Source organism: Nematostella vectensis, chromosome 11, assembly GCF_932526225.1.
Source record: "Nematostella vectensis chromosome 11, jaNemVect1.1, whole genome shotgun sequence".
NCBI classification, from domain to species: domain Eukaryota; kingdom Metazoa; phylum Cnidaria; class Anthozoa; order Actiniaria; family Edwardsiidae; genus Nematostella; species Nematostella vectensis.
Window position 1 is genome coordinate 9100258 of NC_064044.1, and position 15364 is coordinate 9115621.

Consider the following 15364-nt stretch of genomic DNA (forward strand, 5'->3'; position numbering starts at 1 on the left):
GCACTATTTTAGAGCCCGTTCTGTGCGATTGAATAGGGGACTTGCGCTTAGAAATCACATGACTGTTTCGGTGGCAAACAAGTGCGCGCTCAAGCTTTTAGCGCCAAAACAACAGCAAAAACAACCAACTTATTCATCGCTTACGAAAAAATGCCATAGTGGTTATTTTCGGTAAGGGTTTAGTTTCATTTAAATATTTTTTTTCGTCGTTCTCTGGTGTGACAGGCACAGTCATTTCTTATTTATTTTTTTTATTATTTTTTTTTAATTTGCCATCCAGAAAGGTCACGTGATCTCTTGGCGCAAGCCATCCATTGCACCTTAGTATAACTTTAATAAAAAAAAAGAGCCCTTTTGCGGCGTTAAATGTTTTGCAAGCTGGAGGTCTTGGTGTTTGAGGATATGATGGCTGACACGAGGTAGTACAGTTCCTCAAATACTTAAACACCCATAAAACCAGCAAAAATCTGGCATGAAGGCTATCACTAAATAATTTACGCAGTAGAGCACAAATCGAAAATAAAGAATACTTGCCTAGAAAAATAGAAAAAATATAGAGCTCTGATGACCAGGGCAAACAAAATTAACGTCAGTCACGACGACTCACAAAGTACTGTCGACATCAATCGGCCATAGTACCCCTAGTACTTAGGTTAGTTTTCTTGATAGTTACATAAACGAGTCTAAATTCTAGATCCATGGACAAGTACGCGGATACCTTTTGCAAGAAACCCCAAGCTTGCTAACCTCTTACAAAAAAGGCCAGATTATTTGCTCGCAGCAGTGATCAAGTACTGCAGGGAAAAAGTTTATTAAAAGTAATAATAATAATAATAATAATAATAATAATAATAATAATAATAATAATAATAATAATAATAATAATAATAATAATAATAAGAATAATAATAATAATAATAATAATAATAATAATAATAATAAACACAATATGAGTCGGACCAAAACACCTTTTTTTTTAAATGATGTACGTTGTTGTTCAGGCTGGTAACCACCGCCCCCACACTACTAGACAGCGCTGCCGACTCTGTGTCTGGCATGAAGAGAGATACTGATGTTGAAGCAGGGTAAGCATCACTCCCCCTCCAACCTCCATCCCGCCCAATCCTCTTTAGCAGGGTAAGCCACCCCCTCCAACCTCCATCCCCCCCATTCCTCTTTAGCAGGGAAAAGCCCCCCTCCAACCTCCATCCCGCCCAATCTTCTTTAGCAGGGAAAAGCCCCCCCCCCCCCTCCAACCTCCATCCCGCCCAATCCTCTTTAGCAGGGTAAGCCACCCCCTCCAACCTCCATCCCCCCCATTCCTCTTTAGCAGGGAAAAGCCCCCCTCCAACCTCCATCCCGCCCAATCTTCTTTAGCAGGGAAAAGCCCCCCCCCCCCCCCCTCCAACCTCCATCCCGCCCAATCTTCTTTAGCAGGGAAAAGCCCCCCCCGCCCCTTCCAACCTCCATCCCGCCCAATCCTCTTTAGCAGGGTAAGCCACCCCCTCCAACCTCCAACCTGCCCAATCCTCTTTAGCAGGGTAAGCCACCCCCTCCAACCTCCATCCCGCCCAATCCTCTTTAGCAGTGCAAGCCCCCCCTCCCCCTAAAACCTCCTTCCCGCCCAACCCTCTTTAGCAGGGTAAGCAACCCCTCCACTTCACCCAATCCCCCTTAGCAGGGTTAGCAAAAAGTGGTTAAGTCTCGAGTTTGGCTCGTCCAAAAGATTGACAAAATCTTCCACTGCCACTGTAAATGAGCCAACCTTTTAATTGAGCAACACGTTGTCTGCGTTGTTCCTCTTTACAAGCAGCCCAATATACCTTTTGTTGACAGACATGTCACGTCTAATGCTTTATCGTTTCTTGTTCCAGATTAAGTCTCATAAACACATTAATGGGTGAACGCTCCGTTACACAAAGATGGGAGGTAAGTACAGAATCACATATTTTTTAATATACATATTAAAATGTTGATTCTTTAGAACCTTTACTGATGAAAGCAACTTCAGCTAGTTCATTGCTACTCTCGAAAGTGCTTTTCGAGAAATTTCCTCTTTTTCTTTCTGAATTTCCGAATTGTAGCGTTTTTGCCCTATGAAAATCGACTTTTCTAGCCGATAGCCGATTTGCACTTACAGATAAGGTGACCTTTTACTCTCTACGACGGCCGTCGTAGCCTTCTAGCCGGCTCTCCAGTGGGTTTATTCGGAAATTCCTGTTTAGAGGATCTCGGAATTCCTGTGGCTTTTTGCGCCACGGGGATCCCGAACAACGAAAACACACAGTAGAGCCAGCTCGCAGGCTAATATCGTCGCCATTTCTGTGTTTATTTGGGCGCGCTATCAAAAAGTGATGTGATTTCCCAGTGCAAGTCGCTTATTACTTTGTGTGTTTTCAGCGTGGTGAGATAACGAATTTCCACTATTTGATGAATCTGAACACTTTGGCTGGGCGGTCTTACAACGACCTAATGCAGTACCCAGTTTTCCCATGGGTCCTTGCGGACTACGACTCGGAGGTATGAAAAACGTTATGGTCTCATGATCACATGATTTATTCTAAATAACGTCGGAATAGCCACCTTAAACTTAAAACGGAAGAGGTTTGACAACGTTTAAATGGAACTTTGATAATAATTTAAACAACTGATGACTAACCAGAACAAAACCGTATGTGGGGTTACAGGTTACGAATATGTATATATGGGGGGAGGGGTGTAGAGAAGAAAGATATTAAACACGCACGCGCACTATAAAAGGGAGCTCCCTAGCAAAGCTCCGAAAAATCCTTCAATCAAATCAGTCGAGTCAAGACTTCAAAGCGTGCAGACGTGTTTCACGGAGCTCCCGACAAACCAGAAAATGAGTCGAGCTGCAGTGCAAGTAAGTAATAATTTGGTATTTTCGTCATCAGAAACGTTTAAAAATGCAACGGTCATAAATAGTACAATGTTTTACAACAGAAAATATACATCTCCATCGCAAGTGGAATGCATTTTCTCTCTTTTTTTAAATCTCTTACGGGTTTTATATAACCGACGACGGAAATGTAAACAAACGAGCGCACAACTTTATTTGTGTCGCTCGTATGTCGCTTCATGATCCAAGTCCAAGGAGAAGTTTTTTGCTTTTTGGCACTTGAGTTGTACATTTGTCAAAGACTTATCCGCTTATGAAGTGCTTTACTCAATCTTGCATCGATTCTCTGCTATAGTATTCAAATAATCATTCCGCTTCTCAGTGAAAAATGGCATTCAAGTTTTAATAGGCAATGCATAAAATCTTTTAAAAATAGAATAAGCTAATGCCTGTATAAAAACATTGATTGTTGCACTTAGATCATTTGTTGTAAATAAAGTTGCACAAAGTTTGGAGCCAAAGTTCCAATGCATCTCCTCGAACCACTACTTCTACTACTACCAGCTCTCCACTACCAGTACAATGTTAATATTTGTTTATTGTAAAATACCTGGATTAGGCATTATCAAGTGTACTTTACATGCACAAACTGATCTATGGAGTTTACAATATATCATGAAGGGAGTAAGTATGTAAGCACTGTACCTGAAGATTTTCCCAAAATATAAATATTTGATGGAACTCCCAAATTCAAGCAGGGGAGAGTTAGGGGGACCGTTCCCTTTTCTCAAAATATAGGAATCAGAAAACCCTTGTTGTATAGATTGTTTATTGTTTTATCTTTTTTAAATGTTTTCACAATGATGGAAAAATAAACTGCATGGTTAGGAAAATTTAGGTTGCCTTTGTTATTTAATAGTTACACAAAATAGTTGTATAGGAAAGATGTGTCATTAACTACACAAAAAATAACACACCAATTAAGTATATTCAACATATACATTATGATGAAAAGTATTTGATAAAAATTAAGATACACATTTTAGGAACCTGGGCATATGGAGATGGGCTATTTTTTAATAATAGGTCCTAACCTGGCTTGCTGTCTATTTCAGATTTAGATTTCTGGAGCACATAGCCATGAATTGTCAAGGGGGTGTGCCCTGCCAGATATCATGCAAAAAGCAGAAAATTTATGTCTAATAATAAAGATGATGTACACACACCCTAAAGACATGTATATGCAAAGCTACTGTATAAAACATAACAAGTCAACAAATGTTGTTGTATTGCTTGTTCAAGTGGATATGAGCTGAATGCTCCACCCTAAATCCTACACAGGACACTAGAACATTGTTGAGGAGGGGTATTTTAATTTAATTTTTTATGTCTTTGCCAAATATCTTCACATCACATCAGGGGTGCATCACAAACACCAGCATATTGTCTCTGTGATCAGTTGATTTTAGGCCATAAAGCATCATTCTGAACAGTATAGACAATATAATGATTCTATGGTAGTCTTTATTTATATAAGCTTACATGACATTTCAAACTAATGAGGAAAGATACACAAACATCTTACCTAATTTTGACATAGTATTTCACCACACTTCCAGATGACATAGTTAGTGTGTTTATCCACTTCATGGAGTCACCACAAACACATTGCATTTGCACGTACAAGTACATATCAGTTGTTGATTACTCGACGTTCGTCGTGAGTAGTGTTTCGAGCAAATCGGCGTTCTGTGTCGTTGAGGTTTCCTTTGATGAACCAAGACGAGATTTGCAATCTTGTTGTTGATCCTTAATTCTCTTAAGTCGACCTTCGCCTCCTGTAGAAAGCTCTATGTTGAACAGGTTGCTTCGGTCTCAAAAAGGATTTCGCTACCATTGCAAATGGCCGTTGCACTATTGACTCAAAGACCGAACTTCTGCCTTTGGTCTCTATATTTGGGGGTTGTTTTGCGGCTGTTCTTTCAGTTGAATTTGCTATCCACAATAACAAACTGAGTAGAGGCTCGGAGGAAGGAAAAGAGTGAGACTGGAGCAAAAGGACTGATTGACACTGGGAAAATGGTGCGAATTTAAAAAGCAGCCTCCATTCACAACAAACAAGACGGAAATGCCGTATTATTACAGCATGTCGGAGACAAAAAAACACTATACATGCAACAAAAACCATATAAATTATTAAATTAGAGCTTTATTGACTAATAAAAAGTTGTTTTAATTATGCTTTATTCGAGCTATGATTCCCCTCTTTGATAATGCTGCCAGCCGCCATGTTGGATACTGATTAGTATGCAAAAAAGGGGGCGGAGCGATCCCTTTCATAGCGCGCGTTCGTGTTTAAGAGGTCTGGGGCACAGCCACGTCCATACTGGTCATTTTCTTCTGAATTTTGACAATACTGGCGGCTGTTCCTGTCAGTAGGGCAAACCTAGGTCATTTTACTCGCTAAACAAACTGTTTCTCAGTTACCATGGTCCTGAAAATTTTGCCTCGAATTTTCCATTTACTTCTAGGAACTTGATCTGACAAATCCGAAGACGTTCCGAGACTTCTCGAAGCCTATGGGTGCACAGGGAGCCAACAGACTGGAGCAGATATTGAAGCGGTATCGAGAATGGGACGACCCCCATGGTAGGTCATGTGTAGCTGTTCATTAGTATAGGATGGACGGAAAGGGAGGTTTTTTAAGAGGGAGAGATGGGATAAGCAGGTAGGAAAGAACGGGTAGGAAGGCGTGGGCACTGGGTTGAGGGAAGACACAGGAAGCCAACAAATTCGGGGAGTTATTCAAGCGGTATTGGGAATGGGACGACCCCCATGGTAGGTCACCCGTAACTGGTCGTTGGTATAGGATGGACGGAAAGGGAGGGTTTTTTTTTTTTTTGGGGGGGGGGGGGGGTAAGCGGGTAGGAAGGTGTGGGCACTGGATTGAGGGAAGACCCAGGAAGCCAAGGAGCAACAAATTCGGGGATTTATTCAAGCGGTATTGGGAAGGGGAGGACTACGGGTGCGTTACTTGGTGTGGAGTAGTTTGTTACTGTAGATGAGGGAACAGGAGAAGGAAGTGGGGGGTGCCAATGGATTGAGGAAATTTTGAAGTGATAACGAGAGTGGGACTACCACCAAGTGGGTGGCAAAAGAATTCAATCGACAGGAACGATATTGAAGCGGTATTGACAGCGATACGGCCCAAATGGCAAGCAGCTTGGTGTTGTGTGTCGTTAGTATCCTTAGCTAGTATAAGCAATGAGCTGGGTATCGGAGGGCGGGGTAAGGGCCACAGGAGCAAACACACTAAAACCACTGGCATGCACCTTGGTGTTGTGTGTCGTGGGTATCGTTTGCTAAAGTAAATTGACTGGGCATGGGAGGGCGGGGGATAGGGTCTCAGGGAGCTAACTGACTAAAGCAGATACTTTAACGCTATCAACAGCAGGACGACCACTTAGCTACTTGACCTGGTGTTTTGTTGGTAGTTAGCATAGCTATATAGCCTGTTTGTGTTATGTTGTAGGAGAGTTGCCGCCGTACCATTACTGCACACACTACTCATCGGCCATGATCGTAGCGTCCTACCTTATCCGCATGGAGCCCTTCAGCCAACACTTCCTCCGATTACAGGTAGAACGCTTTACACGTAATAGCACCTTACCTTAATGGTACAGCATATCCTCAGATAACAGGTAGAACGCTTAACACTTATTAGCACCTAACCTTAATGGTACCACGGCCATGGTACTATGGAGTCTAGAGTCCATCGGCTAGCGCTTCCTCCGATTACAGGTAGAATCTAGGCCGCCTTCAAATATGACCTCTCCTATGTATCCGTTTCTATTGTGTAGGGACTTCACGACGTTAGAGGGGCGACGACGCTGCATACTTTCTATTTCTCCACGCTTTAAATGAAAAATATTGCAGCACGAAATCTTGGGTGTGAACCGTCGTAGACTTCCCGCTGTCTTAAATCGTAAGGTCCCTTTTATCTTTTTCATAGGGCGGGCATTTCGACCTCCCTGATCGACTCTTCCATTCCGTGAAAGACGCATGGTTGTCCGCTGCAGAGACGAACATGTCAGACGTAAAGGAGCTTATCCCAGAGTTCTTTTACTTGCCCGAGTTTCTGACCAACCAAAATAACTTCGATCTAGGTTAGTTTGATAAGATATGCAGGTATTCCCGTAGCTATAACTTTACAATGAGATAGTTCAGCCGTTTCACCCAGCTGTAAGCTTTAAGGTGATCTGGGTGAGATGCTATATACTAACAGCCCATACATTCCACTCAGTTGGTGGAAAAGCTCAGGCAATCCACCCAGCTGTAAGCTTTTGGTTGTCTGGGTGAGATGCTATATATTAACTATACGGTGATCTGGGTAAGATAGCTCAGGCATTCCACCCAGCTGTAAGCTTTTGGTTGTCTGGGTGAGATGCTATATATTAACTATACGGTGATCTGGGTAAGATAGTTCAGGCATTCCACCCACCTTTAAGCTATACGGTGATCTGGGTTAGATAGCTCAGACATTCCACCCAGTTTTAAGCTTTAGGGGGATCTGGTTGAGATAGCTTAGGTATTCCACCCAGCTTTAAAGCCGCATTGTCACCAGTTTACTTCCGGTCGATTACGTAACAATCTCCGATGATTTTTAACGGAAAACGTTAACGGAAAACGTTCTTTGAGGATGTGATTGATAATTTAGAGTGGATGGCCTGTTAAATATCTCGGATTCTAATAGATTTTTTTGTCTTTTACGGTTGAGGTTTCCGTCGGACCTCCGGAAGTAAACTGGTGACAATGCGGCTTTAAGCTGCAGTGATCTGCGTGAGATAGCCCTTTAGGTTGCTATAGCTTTTTATTTTGGGGTTTGCATGCTTCCAGGCGCCAAGCAAAACGGTGAGCGGCTTGATCACGTGATTCTACCTCCCTGGGCTAAGAACGATCCTCGTGAGTTCATCAGACTACACAGAAAGGTCAGTCACTACTACTACCACGGCTGGAAGTAAAACCTACAGTTTACCTAATGATCCGGCATTTTAGGAAAGCTAGTCTCTGTGTATCTAACCTTAGCCTGTGTGTGACTATGTAGCGCACGACAGCTGGGACAAGCAAACTGCAATATTTTTTTTATGGCATTACTGTAGCTGTCTGAATGGAGCTTACTTATCTGTACCTTACCCTTTAGGCGCTTGAGTGTGACTATGTGAGCGCAAGACTTCACGAGTGGATAGACCTCATATTTGGCTATCGGCAGCAGGGCGCGCCGGCAATAGAGAGCACGAACGTTTTCCATCATCTTTTCTACGAGGGCAATGTGGACATCAGTGGAATTGATGACCAAGTCAAGAAGACTGCAACTATTGGATTCATCAATAACTTCGGACAGACTCCCAAGCAGGTATGTATCTACTTGACGGAAACAAGCTTCAAAGAAGCTCATTTCACACACTTTAGATTTTAACTGTCGATTGCCTTTAAGAGAAATATGAAGTCCTGAAAATTTGAACGAGTTAACGCTTTTCGTCTTCGAGATATTCTAAAAAATAAATTTCTGGGAAATTATACTAGTAATACTATTAAACACACTTGAGAAATTATACTAGTAATACTATTAACCACACTTGGGAAATTTTACTATTAATAATATTAACCACACTTGGGAAATTTTACTATTAATACTATTAACCACACTTGGGAAATTATACTAGTAATACTATTAACCACACTTGGGAAATTATACTAATAATACTATTAACCACACTCGGGAAATTATACTATTAATACTATTAACCACACTTGGGAAATTTTACTATTAATACTATTAACCACACTTGGGAAATTATACTAGTAATACTATTAACCACACTTGGGAAATTTTACTAGTAATACTATTAACCACACTCGGGAAATTATACTATTAATACTATTAACCACACTTGGGAAATTATACTAGCAATACTATTAACCTTTACGTTTGATTGCATGCTTTGGTAAATTAATGTCCAAAAAAATATATCAAAATGGCCAATAGTCAACACGATGGAGTTTCCTGCAGGGTGTCAGAGCATTGTAAATGTTGCATTCAATCCACAAGTTGGCCAATAACATTGTTTTGATCTTAGGATCTCAGAAATTTAATATGTGTAATCGTTTATTTTTTACATATCATGAAATGTTTCGAGGGGATTATCTCTTTGTCTTTCCCTACTTCCATGGTTTAGTTTTCTTTACATTTTTTATGGTGCATTTCTAATTCCAAGATATCCATGGTGTAGTAATGGCACTTTATTTGCACAGCATTCTTGTTATTGTGCATTTATAATAATTCCAAGATATTCATAATGTAGTAATACCACTGTTTTTGAACATTATTCTTGTTATTGTGCATTTCTAATAATATAGTAATGGCAGTCAATTTGCACAACATTCTTGTTATTGTGCATTTCTTATAATTCCAAGATATTCATAGACAGTATAGTCATAACAGTCAGTTTGCACAACATTTTTGTTATTGTGCATTAACAGTGGTATTACTACCTAGAAAAGGCAAAAAATAAAGGAGTTCGAACGGGACAATCAGCGTGGACTTCGTCGAAGCCTCGCCTCAGAGAAAAAATCTACTTAAGTCAAATAAATGCAGTATTTGTGCAAGGGACACGTCCATTTACAACTTTTGCTGTTCAATAACGGGAAAGGGACATTCATTTGTGCCAAACGTTGTATCGTTAACGTGCATTGTACGTTCATCAACATCGCACGAATCATCCTTAGCGTGAATCGACTTTCAATAACAATTTTCCTTGTTTATGTTAATAGCACTAATGAATTTTCTATTTCGTATAACTGATTGTCATTAAACGCTACTGATTGTCCAAACGTGCAATTGAATTTTAATTGGGCGCAAAAGAATGTTCGTTCCACTCGAATTGAATGTCTAAGTGCGTTATTGTTTCTCCGTTGATGCTAATGAATGTTCACGAATATTCAATTATTATTGAAAGTCGAGTCACGCTAAATGATGTTTCGTGCGATGTTGATGAACGTACATTACACGCTATCGATGTAACTTTTGGCGCAAATAAATGTCCCTTTCCAGTTAATGAACAGCAAAAGGTGTAGTTATGCTAAAAAATGAAGCGAATCGCTGGTGCTAAATTTGTCTTATCCGCTGTTAAGGGGATGTACCTAAAGATGGTACACATGAATGCGTCTGCCGATCTACATCTTTATTGTTCAAGTAATAATTAGATAAGTTATTGGTCCGTGAAGATATTTTCAACATTACTGTGACTAGCTTGAAATGCCCGAGTGGCCGCGTGAAATTCCGTACGCTTCTCATTCTAGAACTGAACATGGACGTGTCGCCACGGAACCACCTTTGTCTGATTTGTTTGGGATTTTTGGTGCTTTTCCCTTCGTTTTATTACCTTACAGCAACTCAGGACATCCTCGCAGGCACCACAATCCACACTTCTTCTGTATTAGTCGCTGAAGCGATTCCGGGTATTCTGACGAGCCTTTTTGGCAACTGGATCATTAGCCGCTTGTCCTTAGTTACCTCCCTAGGTATCGGGATTGTGAGCTACGTAGCATCTATTTTGATGCTTGTTCTTGGAAATGCTGCGTATGTTAGGCTGGTTGCTGTAGGTTTCGTTAATTTTTCAATGTGTTGGATGAATGTGTGGTGTATGGGGCTCACTGCGCATCTACGGGACGATGGTAGACTTATCAGCGGCTTAGAAACGGGAAAGAATTTATCGGGAAGCATAAGCGGCCTTATATACACAGGTAGGTTTAGTACTACGATATTCTTTTATTTAAGGTACTTGCACCGGCAAAAAAGGATGGTGTGCAATTAAAAAAAATCCTTCTCAGGTGGTTTTGGATAACCATCTATTTTTCATATATGCTATTTATTTTTCTTTGCATCAAAAAATTCTCTCTCTAGAAGCAAGTAAAAACACACCGTTTTTGTGGATGTGTACATCTGTCAACACTTAGATAAGGTCATGCTTGTGCAACGTCAAAATGTAAGTTTACTTAGTATTGAAGCGAAAAAAGTTGAATGCGGACCAAGTTATACATTCAATAGCTAAAAATAGACAAGAAGAATGTAAAAAAAACTTGGAAGGGTATTGTATTTATTTAATTTTGAACTGAAATTATTTAGTAACATGCTGTTCAAAAGGTCAAATTAATTAGGGCTCATATATTACGCATCCCTAATTTGAATATGATTGCACACTAATTGTTCTTCTGGGGAGGGCTAGGAGCTACTTTTGGAGCAAAAGTCAGCGGTATTTTCTAGAGTTTTAGTGGAATTTTGTGAAAAATGCATGCTTATTCGGCAAAATAATTGAATTATGGGGATTCGAGCTATATTCTTCGGTGTATATCCACAGGATAAATAAAGTATTTGAGCCAAAATTTGCAGTTACTGGGGGCATTGAGGTTAACAAGTAAAGAGTTTTGAAACCCTGTTTCGTTGAGCGATTATAATTTTTTTGGAAGATTTATAATATTATTTCCTATACAGGAAAGGTCAAACACATTTTGCTCCAAGAAGAAAAATGGCTTTGCGATAAAACTTGCCATGTGTGTAGTAGAGCTAATAAGAAAGAAACAAGCGGGAGTTTTTTCAAAAATTCCATAATACAATTGCATGATGTTTTCTGATATTTTAATTTGTTTTTAATTGCTCTATTTTCCCCGCAAAAAATTGTTTAAAAAAAGCTTCCGCTATATTCTTTGTTTTATCATTGTGATCGAATATTTCAAAAGCGTAGGTAAAAAACTCAAATATAGTGAAAAAAGGACGCACGCTAATTAATTCAATTAACACCTTCAGCTGTCAATCTCATCAACCACCCTTTTCCAAACTGATCTTTAGTAACTGTTCTTCCTATATCTTCAGTCAGTTTTGATCAATTCCATGGCAGTTCAATTTTATAACAAGCCCAAAATACCCCAAAATAGCCGGTGCTAGTACCTTAACGAGGCCCTCAAAATGAGTGTTTACAAATTTAAATATAAAATGTGGAAAAACTATGTGCAATTGTTTCCTAACCAAACCAGCTGTCAAGTTTGGTTCCCAGATACATGCGACCACTGACTGTTTCGAGCTTTAATAGTTAGCAGACCTATTTTTTTTTTGTAAACAGATCAGAATTTTTCCCGGCGATCCGCGCATACTATAAATGCTTTATGATAATATCTAGTAATCTAGTTGAAAAAAATACTTTTATCTTTCTCCGTAGCGTTAACTTTGTGGCTGTGCTTGTCTCCTCGATTGGCAATGTCGACAAGTATTGCATCTCCGATTCTTATTGTTCTGACATACGCCGCATTAGACAAGACAGCAATCAAGCAAAACATAGAACGCAGCGGTTACACAAAGCTTTCAGCAAGTGGACAAGGTATTGATGAGTGCCCAGAACTAGCAAGCGGACAAGACAAAGCCGGACAAGACAGGTTGTCTGCTATTAATTCTGATGATAATGCTGGAGAAGAAGGCACCGAAGAATCCCTACTTACGATTTGCTGGAAGATTTTCCCCCAATTTATATATTGCTTTTGGGCGGCTATCAGCGTTTGGCTTTCAAGTCATGCCATACTGACCACAATAGTTTACCCAACGTCAAACATAGCTCCTAGAGACACTTTTCAATTTTACTCACTAGCAATGAACATAAGTCGATGTATAGGGGGGATTTTATATTCCGCGTACTCCCACATGTACCCTGATCGTGTTCGGGCGTTTCGACACATCTGGCTCCTCTCTGCACTATGTCTTGCTCACATGGTGTTTGCCGTTTTCGCGTCCTGGTACCGGTTCTTACCGGGTCTTTCCGTGACTATCATGTTCTGTGCTTCGTTTGGATTTACCGAGGGCTGGTTGTGGGTGTTCGTGTTCATGGGGATTAAAGACATGTTTGGCAATGTCCGCGACGCTGGGTACGGCTTGAGTATCGCTCAGTCCGGGAGGCAGGTTGCGTACCTCATCGCTGGTATGCTAGGTGTACGACTGGAGGCGGTTCTCCTTAGACATTGTAGAGATGAATTATTCCTTGGGGAATACTGTTTGTCTCGATCGAATGCTGTGCGTGGATGGGAAGAATATTACTGTTAAAAAGCTCCGCATTAAACAGTTTTTAAACGGTCCAGCTTTCAATGCCATATAAAGAAAAAAACTAACGCTATCTGCAACCTATGGCGCACTGGACGAACAAGTCCCAAATATCTAATTAAAATGGTGACAAGTATGACTAGGTCATCATTGTACTTAGCGAGTAAAAGCTGTAAGACAAATTATATCAATGTTTTAGGTATTTTTAGTGTACTGATACGGGTGGCCCAGTGTGTTAGCGCGTCAGCGTATGGGGCCTCTCACCTCTGATGAAACGGGTTCGATTCCCGGTCGAGACATGGACAGTATCTTTCTGTTTCTCGGCCCTGAATTATAATTGTTGAACGTATGTGAGCTTACTAGAAGCTTTTGTTTCACAGTTCCAAGATGGGAAATTCTTAATACATACGTTATAGGCCATATAAAGATACATATTTCAAAATTGGAAAAGCAGTGTGTCTTGGAAGTTTCTTTGAGGAAGTGAATGGTAATTTAGAGCGATAGATTACTTTGTCTCTGTGATCTGGTAAGAGGGTCGAGGATCCAGGACTTATTAGCCTGCTTGCAGGCGTTTACCCGGTGTTTTTTTTCGCTGTTTACTCGGTGTTTTCGCTTTTTTTGCTATGTTTACTCGGTCTTTTCGCTATGCGCCGAGTCGTGGCCGCCATCTTGTTTTGTTCTGGCCGCGCGAAAGCTGGAACGAGCGCAAAGCGCGAGGGGGAAAGGGCGGGAAAAGAGAGCCCCCTTCGTCACGTTTTGTCACTCGCGCCAAGCTAGCGCGGCCAAAAACAAGATGGCAAACGGGTAAACGCCTGCAAGTAGGCTAAGTACTTATTTTTGAAGGTTTTTTTCTCCTTTGGTGGTTTTTGTCAGCCCTTCCCCAGTCCGCCCTTTCTTTAGCCCATTTTGTCTTATCAACCGACTTGTTTACATTAAATAATGCAACGGTCTATTCGCTAGAAAACTAAAATGCCCAACCTCGATTAAAGATTGATAGTTTATTAACGACATATGCTTACCAGGTACTCACTTGAATTAGCCGACGAAATTGTGTTTGTGTGTGTGACTCGGTATTGTACAGGAGCGTAAAATTTCATTAAAAGGATTGGTCTCCTTGATAGTCAGTCTTTAATAGTGTTTTTCTTTTGTTTGATTAGTTGTTCAAGAGACCGCACCCTCAGAAGAAAGTCTTCAGGGCGGCAGAAGCTGACTTGCAGTTGAGTGTTGGTGCTGCTGTGAACGTGGACCGACTTTTCTTCCACAACCTTCCCAACCTCGTGCCCTCAGCACAACCTGTAAAAGGTATAATACTAATCGTATCTTAAGAAATGTTTTTAACGTCAGGGGCGGATCTAGCTTTATGCTTAGAGGGGGGCTTCACCTAGTGGCAATATGGGGAAAGGAAATATTTTCAGAACAAAATTTTCTAGCTCCCAGAGCACTCTCATCGATAACCACAATCGCTTGAATAAGCACAGTGTTTAAACCTTTATGGCATTTTTTTTGGCATATAACACTTTCACTTTCCCTGGGCAGCCCAGGAGGGTCGTTTAAGCCCCCTAAACCCTCCCTCTAGATCCGCTACTGAACGTTGACTTCGCTTTTTAGGAAGCATTTCCATTAGAACAGTAGGAGTAGCTAAACACAATCATCGCAGCTAGATGCTGAATTACGAGAGCGCAGATTCAGACGTGGTCGAGTTGAAGGCGTAGAAGGCGCCTCAGGGAGCCGGGATACACCTCATGTCTGACAAAATAGAAATTGTTGGTTTTGTGAATGGATAACCGGAGATCTCGGAACCAGAAATCGAACCCAGAAACCAGTGTTGAGATGCAGCGACACTACAGAGCGACGCTCTGCCAACTGTGCCACATAGGCTCCCTTTTACCATAGTCTTGCCTCACTCGCAAGTTGAACATAGACTAGATTAATTAGATTGACATTACATGTTATTGTTGCAGAACTGAAAGGTCCTGTCGGGCGTATCATCCAATCCGAGAAAGGGATGCTCGCCGTGGAACAAAACAAAGTACGTTTATCTTTACAACCTTAAATAATTTGATTAATTTGATTATTTATGTAGCGCAAAATTTATTGTCCATATGATCTTATGCGCTTTATAGAGAAAATATCGTGCTTTGTGAAGCAGACGCTGGACTTGTTCCCAACTTGGTCGGTCCGGCGAATTCTTATCGGTTAATCATTTTTATTGCTTGCGGTTTGCCTGTGGCACCCTTACCCACAATCCGCTGCGCGTTTTCTTTTTTGTAAGGGTGATTTTTTATTAGCCACATTCTTTGTTGTAATTCTTACTAAAGTAAAGATCTTTTTTCCACTTAAAGTATGCCACTTTTTTGTTGTTG

The 15364-nt window shown here is 40.8% G+C and overlaps 2 protein-coding genes across 3 annotated transcripts in view; both read left to right on the forward strand.

Annotated features, from left to right (window-relative positions):
* The window catches only part of LOC116615631 (WD repeat and FYVE domain-containing protein 3-like), an 83674-nt gene that overhangs the window by 53766 nt on the left and 14544 nt on the right, over window positions 1-15364 (forward strand). For both annotated transcript variants that reach the window (XR_007314089.1, XM_048733983.1), the window contains exons 43-52: window positions 1002-1085; window positions 1875-1929; window positions 2401-2520; window positions 5392-5509; window positions 6393-6499; window positions 6873-7026; window positions 7757-7848; window positions 8061-8273; window positions 14159-14303; window positions 14963-15030. Coding sequence is in view for 1 of the 2 variants with exons in the window: in XM_048733983.1 (XP_048589940.1) it covers window positions 1002-1085; window positions 1875-1929; window positions 2401-2520; window positions 5392-5509; window positions 6393-6499; window positions 6873-7026; window positions 7757-7848; window positions 8061-8273; window positions 14159-14303; window positions 14963-15030 (1156 nt within the window). In the remaining variant the exon portion in view is untranslated. The remainder of the gene's footprint in view (window positions 1-1001; window positions 1086-1874; window positions 1930-2400; window positions 2521-5391; window positions 5510-6392; window positions 6500-6872; window positions 7027-7756; window positions 7849-8060; window positions 8274-14158; window positions 14304-14962; window positions 15031-15364) is intronic.
* Window positions 8498-13451, forward strand: LOC116615642. Its single transcript, XM_032377447.2, has 2 exons — window positions 8498-10663; window positions 12133-13451. The coding sequence occupies exons 1-2, from the start codon at window positions 10228-10230 to the stop codon at window positions 13002-13004; spliced, it is 1308 nt and encodes a 435-aa protein (XP_032233338.2). The 5' UTR covers window positions 8498-10227; the 3' UTR covers window positions 13005-13451.